The 12,365-nt window shown below is 37.1% G+C and overlaps 2 protein-coding genes across 3 annotated transcripts; both read right to left on the bottom strand.

The window, feature by feature from the left end:
* Window positions 1–281: 281 nt before the first annotated feature.
* Window positions 282–5,570, bottom strand: LOC111655492 (hatching enzyme 1.2-like). Of its 2 annotated transcripts, XM_023406925.2 has the most exons (10): window positions 5,546–5,570; window positions 5,354–5,438; window positions 5,082–5,109; window positions 4,942–4,992; window positions 4,435–4,566; window positions 3,569–3,689; window positions 3,045–3,223; window positions 1,645–1,726; window positions 1,139–1,263; window positions 282–1,006 (listed from the first exon to the last, which is right to left on the bottom strand). In XM_023406925.2, coding segments are annotated over exons 2-10 (774 nt in total). In that variant the 5' UTR covers window positions 5,408–5,438; window positions 5,546–5,570; the 3' UTR covers window positions 282–1,004. The 2 variants fall into 2 exon arrangements, with proteins under 2 accessions (XP_023262693.1, XP_087030274.1); XM_087174148.1 differs by lacking the exon at window positions 282–1,006 and having other exon boundaries at window positions 1,131–1,263.
* A 1,778-nt stretch (window positions 5,571–7,348) lies between these two features.
* Window positions 7,349–12,365, bottom strand: LOC111655506 (hatching enzyme 1.2-like). The gene is made up of 9 exons (XM_023406943.2): window positions 12,273–12,365; window positions 12,078–12,162; window positions 11,851–11,878; window positions 11,689–11,739; window positions 11,148–11,279; window positions 9,931–10,051; window positions 9,118–9,296; window positions 8,457–8,538; window positions 7,349–8,284 (listed from the first exon to the last, which is right to left on the bottom strand). The coding sequence occupies exons 2-9, from the start codon at window positions 12,129–12,131 to the stop codon at window positions 8,152–8,154; spliced, it is 780 nt and encodes a 259-aa protein (XP_023262711.1). The 5' UTR covers window positions 12,132–12,162; window positions 12,273–12,365; the 3' UTR covers window positions 7,349–8,151.

The raw sequence follows: 12,365 nt of genomic DNA, 5'->3' as shown, positions 1-12,365 counted from the left end.
TATCCACCATCCAACCTTACAGGATTTGGTTTCTCTGATGGTTTACCTGAAATCTGCTATATTTTTATTCGATCACTCAGGAAACAGTCAATCAGAAGAGAGGCTCTGGCTGACTGTTTTCCGAGTCTGTGAACAGTCATGGAGCTGTATATCCATTTAAACAAATAGTAAACTGATGTGAAATACTTGCACTGACAAGCCGAGGGGAACCCATAATCCAAACTGTTCTGTAGATGACGGTGAGGTGCTGCCTCCTTTTGGTGGAAGTAAAGACTCACACATTTACTTTTGATGATTTTATTGGAGAAATATCTCAGTTAACTGTAGAAATTAAAACAAAGTAATTGATTATAAATCATAAATTGCTAAATGTCCAGTATTCAAACAAATAACAAAATTAAAAAAAAACCCAAATAGAAAAATCACACAAAAAAGAAAAGACATTTGGCCCATGCTGTCTTTATTATGTTATTAATTATTTCAAAAACCTGTTGCTATTGGATCCTATCAGCTCTTCCTGCTGGTGCTGCACACAGTTAGGATTTAATCAAGTCACTACTCAATATGTGAAAAACAGCTTTCACAATGCAGAATGATCCATCACAGCAAGTCGTTTAACTTGTTGTATTTCTCAGTTGGTAATTTTTATTTCAGGGCTGCATCTGTCATCAAAAATCATCAAACTAAATCATTGTCTCATGGCCAAAACCATCACCAAATCATCCCCTTGGTTTTTCAAAACCAATAAAAGATTTCAATAAAATCACAGATGGTTAACAAAAAGGTAAAGTAAAGTTTGTATTTGGTTTGACCTCAGCAGACAGAGATGTAATACCACCACTCTCCAGTAGGTGTCTCTGCAGTCTGAAATTAAAAGCCAAAGTTCTCCCCATTTCTTTTAAGCCATATTTTTGCAGTACAACAGATCTGGGCCTTTGGTGTAATCATGACTTGCCTAGAGTTGTAATATATCTGGAGGCTGACCGGTTCTTCAATCAATGATGTTCTGGTTGGAAAAAAAAAGAAAAGTTTTAGATAGATTTAGATAGATTACAATCTCCGATTTTTTTCTGTTTGTCGTGTCCTTATATATGTCACCAGTATGACTTGGTAGAGAAAGTGTTAAGCTTTCACTCACAGCATTGGTAAAGCCTGTTGACACGGGCAATGTCGTTAGCGCTCATGGATGTAGCTTGTCCGAAGTTCAGGTTGGGATCGCTCTTGGCGACGATGGTTGGCTGCCCGTTTTTGGAGAAGGCGAATCTTGAGGAAACAAACACAACATTGTTGGTACATTGACTTACACACAGGAACAGTAACACTTAATTAAACCTTTCTTCCAGTTAATCCTGACTCTTTAAGTTTCACATGAATTTGTACTGTTGACTTTGTTAGTTTTTCTTCTTAATGTAATATAAAGACTTACAGTAGAACAACATAATCAATTGAGGATTTTGCTACATAGCTAGTCTTGTATGCATGACACATTTTTATTATTGCTTTAAGAACCACCTTCCTCTTATGAATGTAAAAAAAATAACCCTTTCAAAATATATGTCTCACTCAGGTAATTTAATATTGTATAAATTTGGTTTATAAATACTGTAAGCAGTCGTAAACACAGATGCATGCTCTGACACTCACTTGCTGTAATGCATGACGGACTGGAAGTCGTAGGGAGTTCCCAGGTTGTTAGTCTGCACCTTCCGGAAGTTTGATTCCTTTCCTTCAGGGATGGAGAGAACATTTGAAATATTTCAGCACAGCTTTTAGATTTTTAGCCTGCAGGTATCCTACTTTTCCAGCATGGATTTAAACCTCACAATCACAACAATCATCAAAACAAACCATTGCTCCATGATATAAAACAATATTGCTTTATATATATTTTTTTTACAACTGTTTTATCGATTAATTGATTTGTCAGTAAGATGTCAAATAATACTGAAAAATGCTGAACAATTTTTCCTCCGACCCAAAGTGATTTATTCAAACTTATTCTTCAGGCTCAATTTGTTTAAATTTGATCAACTCGAAAGCCCAAAGATTTTCATTTGACTCTCACATACACAGTTTAACAATTATTCGAACAGTTGCAGATTAATTTACTTTTGATCAGTTAATGATTAATTGACTAATCGTTGCAGCTCTAGACCAAATAGACTACATGCAATACTAATGGCATTCCCATCAGCCTCAGCTGTACTTTGTGTTTGGAGCTAATTAGCAAATATTGGCGCATTAACACACTAAACTAAGGGTGACCGAAGTAATACAGGTAATACAGCTGTTAAAGCGTCATCTTATTAGTATTGTCGCTATAAACACGTTGTTGTTGGGATGTTAGCCAGCCAGTAGCGAGTAAATAGGGAAAGGAGAAATCCCACATTTCAACTAGTGTCACATTCATCGCCATGCTTTTCATGTTTTTTGCTAATGTGTCTGTGTGAAAGGGTATAATTATATATTATTTTTTATTATATTTATTATTATTTTAGTACTTTGAGTAGACTTTCGTTTGTTTGTTGTAACATTTGTTTACATTGCATGCATGTTAAGTTATCCTGAATTTATGTGCACTTAATTTCTTTTTGTCAGAAAGCTTTGTGTCGTTTATTGTAGTTTTTACTTGTACAGTTATTTGTTTAATTTATGGAATATATAAGTGTTAATATTATTTGTGAGAATGTGGAGATTGTAAAGTACGAAGTGGATGAAACTGTGCTCAGAAATAAACGAGCTTCGGCCTGTTCAAGACTCTAACTTTGGTCTTTTTCTATCAATCCACAGTTCTTTTCTTCATATCGGCTACACAATGCTTTCCACCTGTGTGCTGCTCACTGCCAGTCCAGATTTCCCTTAGGTCCGGTGCAGGTAACATAAAGATCTGTTATTGGTAACTCTAGCTATATAGCAGCTAGCTAACAAATAGCTCCTTTGGGACTGGGACTATGTGTCAGGAAGAAAATCCTTCACTCTTCTCATCATTGAATAACAGATAAAAGCCAGAACTGTGGAATAAAGGTTTTGGTGGGTGAGCTGACCAGACTGAATGTTCTGGGTTAGGATAGTGACGTGTTGGTCCCTGTCGGAGCGGACTTGCTCGTGGTGAAAACCGAGAGCGTGGAGGACCTCGTGCTGCACCGTGTCTGTGAACAAACAACCGTTTTTCTTGAGGGAAACAGGCTGTCTTCGCTTCTGACGGCCCAGGTATGACCAGCACCTAACACACACACACACACACACACACACACAAAAACACATTGTGAAGTCATAGCATGAAGAGAACACGTCCTAATCTTCCTTTATCTCTGTCTCACACTTGTTTCCTGTCTGTCTCCACTGTCTCTATTGTCAATAAAGGCTAAAATGCCCCAAAAAAATTCAATAGAGAATTAGTAGAATAGTCTCACATGCAGATATTACCAGCGAAGTGACAGTGGAAATACCTCAGTTATTTCAACAGTTATACTTCCACTAGATTTCAGAGGGATATGTACTTTATTCTGCGTGATATGTATCTGAGAGATGCATAGATTACAGAGTACTTTAATACTTATGTACTTACCCAGATCCAGAGTAGAAGTAGAGATAATTCCAGTGCCACCAGCGCCTCCACACAAAGCGAATGCAGGTGGATTTGTGGAAGGTCACCAGGGCTCTAATGATGATGTTGCGCTCACTTGTGGCTGCAGAGACAAAGCGCAGGCTGCTGGTTAGTGTTCTACACCCTCCGTCAAACATAGTACAGTAACTTACACCTACAGCTTCTCAAATCATTCTCCTTCACTTTAAAATTTCTCCTTTCACCTCAGGTATTAAACACAGATTATAAATTATGAATCTTTCCCTCATCCTCAGTTTTTCAGTCTCCATTTCTGACTATAAACAACATATATATGCTAAGACCAATGGTGGATCCTTACTTAAGTGAAAGTACTAATACAACATTGTGAATATACTCAATTATAGATTATAGAGAATTGGGAATGGTTATTTAAATGAAACTATCTAAGAAGTTTAAAAGGTAAAGGTATTTTTGGTGGAGCTGGTTACTACTTTTGTAAGGAGTCAAAAAATAAAAGATGGAGCACTGGTATAATATTTGCTAACGTAAAGATGTGGTTCCCATCCTGTGGGCCGTGAAGGTATTGCAAGTAGCCCGACAAATGAAATGGAGTGCAGTAGAAGTCATAACATGATATAGAATTATTTAAGTAGAAGTAGAAGAAACTCATAATTGTATTTATGTAACGTACTTCAGTAAATTTTCCATCGTTGGTTAAGACAATACTTCTTTGTTCCACTGAAAGGTTTTTATTTTTGCATAATAATCTCTTTGCTTCTATAATGGAAACTTTGAAGTTCTTAGTGGAACCAAACAAAGCTGATGTTGACTAGATGACTGTTTTTTGGGGTCAAACAGCTACTTACTGTATGCAGAGGAGATACTGACGGGAACTCTGACATATCCTCCACGTTTACGCCACTTGCAGCCTCTGGCTGTGCAGGGGTCAGCGTTCCTGTTTAGATTTGGCACAATGTCGCCGTGGGTCAGGGGCGTTCCTGCAGGAAAACAAACAGACACTTTATATGAATATTAAAGCCAGGAATGTAGAGTTTTACTTATTTGAGACAAATTCTCTTTTTAATTTGAAAACCAAAAAGCTGACATCATTTTCATTATTGATTAATCGGCCCATTATAATGATCATTTGATTAGCCATTTAGTCTTTAAAATGTGAGAAAATTGTGAAAAAGGTCCTTGTGAAGTAAATTACTTCTTTTGTCTGGCAAACAGCAAAACATTTTCAACTTACAAAGACATATTAGGAAGAAAGTCCCAGATCCTCAAATTGACAAGCTGAAACCAGCAAATCTTTTCCTTGATAAATCGACTAATAAATTAATTATTTCAATAAGTTAAAACTTGTGCCTTACTTATGCCCTCATTGGCTCTTGCAATGACTTCAGAGACGTCCAAAGATGCGTCTGGAAGCAGAGAGGAGCAGCAATGTAACATGTGAAATATCCACATTTTGGATCTTGATATCTGGAAACTTCCCCATTATTCCACTCACCTGTTTGATTTCCATCATCAGTCGCACCCTGCAACACAAAGGCACAACATTTTAAATCATGTTTCCTACCGTTGCAGATGTTGCTTGGCAACATTCTTTTGCTGTCAACTTAAAGCTCAAAAAATCCTTTAAAAACTAACTGGAACATTATCTCAAAAAAGCATAACAAGGATGTTTTTTCTCTGAGTTGATACTGTGAAGGTTCCTGGTTTGCACATGACAGCAGAGAATGTTTAACATCATAATCCCAGTGTAAAAAGAGTCAAACTCACTGGAGGAATGGCTGTCAATGAGAAGAAGAGGAGGAAGAGGAAGACAGGAGTCATGACGATGGTCTTCTCCAGCTAAACTTCAAATCTGAAAATACAGGACAATCTGAACAGTGTTTAGCCATTGAGGAATGTTTGGTTCAAAATCAGTGATGTAAGAATAGAAAGAATAAGGAGGACAATAGTGGAGTTTACCTGATGTGTCAGGGGTCTGGTGCTGGGTGCAGCAGGTGCTCAGCTCCTCACTCTTATAGGCAGCACTCACAGGGTGGGGCTGAAGTTTTTATCTTTCAGCTCAGGTCACATTTAATTGAAGCTGCCGACCTAGAAACATTCAGCCAACAATGATTTTACCGGAAGGAATGTAGATGGTGGAAACATTTAGATCCTTTAGTATTTTCATTTTATTGAACTACTTTATTATTGTTGGGCGATATAATCTATAAGAAGAAAAATCATATTTTATCAGCTCGTTTCATTTTTTATGTGTAAAATCCAAATTTTAAGTAACTATAGCAGCCAGATGAATGTGAATGTCAATATTTCCCTCTGAACTGTAGCTGAGTCAAAAAACAAACCCTAAACAACAATGAGCCCTGATGCCTGTAGGGAGAAATGTGTCAAGAAGAATAATCATCTGAAAAATGTGGCAGCAATGACGTTCATGTCGACACACAAGTGTTGGGGGTTTAATGGCTTGTTTCTGTAAAACTTAACAAATATGTTTTCTAGAAGGCAAAGCCTGTGCTCTTCTCGGGGATGAGGAATTTGTTACGTCAAGTAAAGTTCTGAGCACAACATCATTCATGAGTCGTCGGCAGAAGAATGCATGTGAATAGATGAGTACTGTTCAAATGGTCTAGAAACCAGGGAACATTTCTTATTTTTAAAAAGCCTCTCGTGAAAAGGCACAAAATCAAATACAACAAATTTTAAGAAACCATATTGAGAGTTTTAACTCATAAAAATGACTTAAACAACAGAAGGAAAAGACCAATTTTAACAAGTCTCTTTCGAAACTAACAAATAAATGTAACATGTTTTGGGACATAATACAGATACTTCAGTTTTGTCTATTCATACACGTGTATGTATCGCAATCAGGGCTGCATCATCATCATCATCATCATCATCATCAATCATTCAGTCTATGAAACATCAGAAAATATTAAAAAATGCTCATTAAAATTTCCGTCAGACCAAGGTGATCCAAAAACCAAAGACGGAATGACTAAAACTATGAGTTTCAATAAAACGATTGCAGATTTATTTTCTATTAGTCAATTAACCAACTAATTGTTGCAACTCTGATCTTGAGCCGAGGTGAAGCCAGAACTTGGGTTTTATGACAGAAGTGAGAAAATATCATTTAAAATCCCACTGACATATGTAACTGCAGCAGTAACTGGAAATCGAGTTTTTCATCAATATGTCACGTGGCTTCATGTTTTATATAAAGATGGTTGTTTTTTGTGTAACAATCTAATATTATTGTTTATTCTATATTTACGGTTTTTAGCAGCCTTTAAGTAACAGTATCGATCTATAAGTAGACGTTCATGGGCTAAACGTCACAGCTTGACAGAAGAAGTAAGTGGAAAGGTTTTGGTTAGGGTCAGAGTGGGACCATAAACTATGAGGAAGTAAAGCCAATGTCAACAAAACACAGAGGTTAAAGGTCAGTGACCTTAAGCCAACTGAACCCAAACAACGTCACCCAACTTGTTCACAAGGAAATATGTTTTTAAAAAGCTAAACAACTAAAAAGAAAAAGCAGAGCTGAATTGCTGGAAGCTAAACCGTACACATTGAGATGTTTATTTTGAATGTCTTTAATGTTCCTGAAGCTAGTTGTAGGGCTCGTATTAACTTTGGGATATTAAATACTTGCAGTGACAAGATTAAGAGAACCATGATCCAAACTGTGCCGTTCATCTCTGTTAAGAAGGTGAAGTGCTGCCTCCTTCAGTAAAAGAAGTTCACACACAGAATCACACATTTATTTTTGTTGATTTTATTGAAGAAATATCTCAGTTAACATTTGAAATTAAATCTCATTATAGACCATAAATGCTTAATTTCTAGTATTTAAACAGAAAAAGAACACAAGTTTCATTTAATCAAGTCATTAATTACTATTTGAAAAACAGCTTTCACAATGCAGCATGATCCTTCACAGCAGATGTTAAGTTATTTAACTTGTTCAAACTCTCTGTATTTCTCAGTTGGTTATGTTTATTTCAGGGCTGCATCAGCAATAATCAAAATAAATCATTGTGTCTCGGCTTTGTGTCAATACACTCAGCAGAACCATCACCAAATCATATCGTTTGTATCTGAAAACCAATAAAAGATTTAAATCAAATCACAGATCGTTAGAAAAAAAGACAGTAAAAGTTGTTGGTATTTGCTCTGACAGTAGCAGAAAGAGGTGTAATACCACCACTCTCCAGCAGGTGGCTCTGCAGTCTGATATTAGGAGCCAAAGTTTATCCTCTGCTCCATGAGCCCCAGAATGAAACGTTTCCCTCATCAGTCTTTCTGATGAGCTGCAACATGTTACTGGACTGGAGCTGCAGATCTAACTGAACTTTAAGATAGGACAAATGTTATTTGAATAGTTTTCGTAATGGCTTTTCAATTGTTTTTTGTTTTTTTTGCAGATGTTGAAGCCAGATCAATGAAAAACAGTCCATTTTGGATACAGATTTTTAACATTTAAACCTTATTTTTTACCTGTGCTGCTGTTAAATGGAAATCTACACCTACCAGTATGACTTGTTAGAAAAACTGTTTGGTATTCAGTTACTACATTGGTAAAGCCTGTTGACACGGGCAATGTCGTTAGCGCTCATGGTTGTAGCTTGTCCGAAGTTCAGGTTGGGATTGCTCTTGGCGACGATGGTTGGCTGCCCATTTTTGGAGAAGGCGAATCTTGAGGAGGAAACAAACACAACATTGTTGGTACATTGAGTTACACACCTTCCCCTAACAATGTAAGAAAAAACTATGTCACTTATGTAATTTAATCTTGTATAAATTTGATTTATAGTATATTAATACTGTAAACATTTGTAAACACAGATGCATGCACTAACACACTCACTTGCTGTAATGCATGACGGACTGGAAGTCGTAGGGAGTTCCCAAGTTGTTAGTCTGCACCTTCCGGAAGTTTGATTCCACTCCTTCAGGGATGGAGAGAACATTTGAAATATTTCAGCATGGCTTTTATCTCTTCACCTGTTTTGTCCTTCAGTTAGCAGTCAGCCTACTTTTCCATCATGGGTTCAAACCTCACAACAATCATCAAAACAAACCATTGCTTAATAATATAAAACAATATTGCTTCATTCATTGTTTTACAATTTATTGATTCATCATTTCGTCTATAAGATATCGGATAATAGTGAGAAATTATATATATATATGATATTTTTTTTCTTTACCAATCGATTAATCAACTAATCATTACAGCCCTTGACCAAATAGGCTACATGCAATACAAATGGATTTCCCATCAGCCTCAGCTGTACTTTGTGTTTAGCGCTAATTAGCAACTAGCTAACACACAAACCAAATGGGGACCATGGTAAACATTGCAACTGCGTAGCCTCAGCTTATTAGCATTGTCACCAGACATAAGCATGTTAGCATGCTAGCATAGCATTTATCTCAAAGCACCGCTGTGCCTACGTAACATGTATTCTTGTAACTCTGTTTATGCTGTAATTTGCCCATAAAAAAGTTTTTGTGGCCAAGCTGACCTGAACGAATGTTCTGGAAGAGGATGTTGACGTATTGGTCCCTGTCGGAGCGGACTTGCTCGTGGTGGAAACCGAGAGCGTGGAGGGCCTCGTGCTGCACCGTGTCTGTGTACAAACAACCGTTTCTCCTCAGGGAGATGCGCTGTCCTCTTCTCTGACGGCCCAGGTATGACCAGCACCTGACACACACACACACACACACACACAAATACACACAAACAAAGTCAAATCACAGTAAAGGGAAAACGGGTATTGTTGACACTTTCCTGGTCTGTCGTGTCTGTGTTGTTTGACAAATGTTGAAGGAGTCATTGGATAAATGGATGCATGTCATCTTCCTCTCCCTCTCTCTCTAACCACCATCAGCAGGAATGCATCATTTGTCTGATCTTTACAAAACTTGCAAATCACTGCTGCAAACATCAAAACCTGTTTCTGCTCTGACCCTGCTGTAGTAAAGATTTGACAGCGTTTTGTGTCTTATACAGTGGTACAAAGTACTGTGCTTATATAAAGAGTATATCAATTTTATGTTACTTTGTACTTGTTGTACTTTAATACTTATTTACTTCACTTAAATTGTAATAGTTTTCACATTGTTGTACTGGTACTTTTATTTAAGTAGCGCCCCTGAGAGCTTATTTCACTGCTGCCAGAATGAAACATGAACCAGCATAGATCAAAACAAGTGTGTGAATGTGTCGGTCCTGTCTTTTCATGCTACAACGGCTGTGTGTGTGTGTGCGTGTGTGTGTGTGTGTGTGTGTGTGTGTGTGTGTGTGTGTGTGTGTGTGTGTGTGTTCGTGTTCTTACCCAGATCCAGAGAAGAAGTAGAGATAATTCCGGTGCCACCAGCGCCTCCACACGAAGCGAATGCAGGTGGATTTGTGGAAGGTCACCAGGGCTCTAATGATGATGTTGCGCTCACTTGTGGCTGCAGAGACAAAGCGCAGGCTGCTGGTTAGTGTTCTACACCCTCCGTCAAACATAGTACAGTAACTTACACCTACAGCTTCTCAAATCATTCTCCTTCACTTTAAAATTTCTCCTTTCACCTCAGGTATTAAACACAGATTATAAATTATGAATCTTTCCCTCCTCAGTTTGAACAGTGTTATCATCATCTTCATTTCACGCCTCCTCACTATTATCACTATTGAATATTGATTTATCACAGTTTTAGTTTGATATTAGTTTGAACTTTTTACAGTTACACATCTTACCTTTTAGTGGATGTAAATACTAAAGAAAGCATGCTGAACTGAAGTCAACAAAGTTCAACTGGTTTCCAGGTTTTAAATGACACCACAAGTAAGAACCAAAATTTGCTAAATAACATTTCAGTCTCCATTTCTGACTATAAACAACATACAGTATATATGCTAAGACCAGTGGTGGATCCTTACTTAAGTGAAAATACGAATACAACATTGTGATTATACTCCATTATGGTCAGCAAATAAATCTGAGGGTCAAGAAATGATTAATGGGAGAGGAAAGAAGAAAAAACTACGGTTTTGGTGATGTAATAATCTTTGGCCATTCAATATTTATTCTAATGAAGCGATCTTATGAGTTTAAAAGGTAAATTCCCTTTGATGAAACTGGTAACTCAAATATGTAAAACCTGATGAGGGGACACTACTTTTGTAAGGAGTCACAAGTCAAAAAGAGATGGAGCAATGGATTAACATTTGCTAAATGTTGAGTATTTTACAAGATGTTTTTTTTTTATTTATTTATTTTGTCAAATCTTAATCTCAAATAAATGTAGGGCAGTAGAAGTTGTAACATGATATAGAATTACTCAAGTACTTCAAGAAACTCATAATTAGTACAGTACTTCAGTAAATGTACTTAGTCATTTTCCATCGTTGTTTAAAACAATACTTCTTTGTTCCACTGAAAGGTTTTTATTTTTGCATAATAATCTCTTTGCTTCTATAATGGAAACTTTGAAGTTCTTAGTGGAACCAAACAAAGCTGATGTTGACTAGATGACTGTTTTTTGGGGTCAAACAGCTACTTACTGTATGCGGAGGAGATACTGACGGGAACGATGACATATCTTCCACGTTTAGGCCACTTGCAGCCTCTGGCTGTGCAGGGGTCAGCGTTCCTGTTTAGATTTGGCACAATGTCGCCGTGGGTCAGGTGCGTTCCTGCAGGAAAACAAACAGACACTTTATATGAATATTAAAGCCAGGAATGTAGAGTTTTACTTATTTGAAAACCAAAAAGCAAACATTTTTTTTCATTATTGATTAATCGGTCCATTATAATGATCATTTGATTAGCCATTTAGTCTTTAAAATGTGAGAAAATTGTGAAAAAGGTCCTTGTGAAGTAAATTACTTCTTTTGTCTGGCAAACAGCAAAACATTTTCAACTTACAAAGACATATTAGGAAGAAAGTCCCAAATCCTCAAATTGACAAGCTGAAACCAGCAAATCTTTTCCTTGATAAATCGACTAATCAATTAATTATTTCAATAAGTTTTATTGTATTTTTGCCATCATATATTTCTATTTTATTAATAAGAGTTGGATCATATAAAACTTGTGCCTTACTTATGCCCTCATTGGCTCTTGCAATGACTTCAGAAACATCCATAGATGCGTCTGGAGGCAGAGAAAACAGAGGAAATCAGAAACAAGGAGCAGCACTGTAACATGTGAATTATCCACATTTTGGATCTTGATATCTGAAAACTTCCCCATTATTCCACTCACTTCTTTGACCTCCATCATCAGTCGCACCCTGCAACACAAAGGCACAACATTGCACAATTTTAAATCTTGTTTTCTACTGTCAATTTTGCAGCTGTTGCTCAGCAACATTCTGTCGCTGTCTAATGAAAATCTGACATTTAAGATTTTTTTTCCTAAAAACTAAAGCATTACGTGCTCCATTATCTCAAAAAACATCATAATCCCAGTGTGGAAAGAGTCAAACTCACTGGAGGAATGCCGGTCAATGAGAAGAAGAGGAGTACGAGGAATGCAGGAGTCATGACGATGGTCTTCTCCAGTTTAACTTCAAATCTGTAAAATACAGGACAATCTGAGCAGAGTTTAGCCACTGAGGAATATATTCAGAGTGAAATCAGTGATGTAAGAATAGAAAGAAGGAGAAGGAGATCAGTTGAGTTTACCTGATGTAGCAGGAGTCTGATGCTGGTTTCAACAGGTGCTCAGCTCCTCACTCTTTATAGGCAGCACTCACAGGGTGGGGCTGAATTTTTCCA

This window comes from Seriola lalandi, unplaced genomic scaffold, assembly GCF_002814215.2.
Source record: "Seriola lalandi dorsalis isolate HSWRI2012SDOR001 ecotype SW California unplaced genomic scaffold, Sedor1 jcf7180002054320, whole genome shotgun sequence".
NCBI lineage: Eukaryota > Metazoa > Chordata > Actinopteri > Carangiformes > Carangidae > Seriola > Seriola lalandi.
This window is presented reverse-complemented; position numbering and strand designations above follow the sequence as displayed.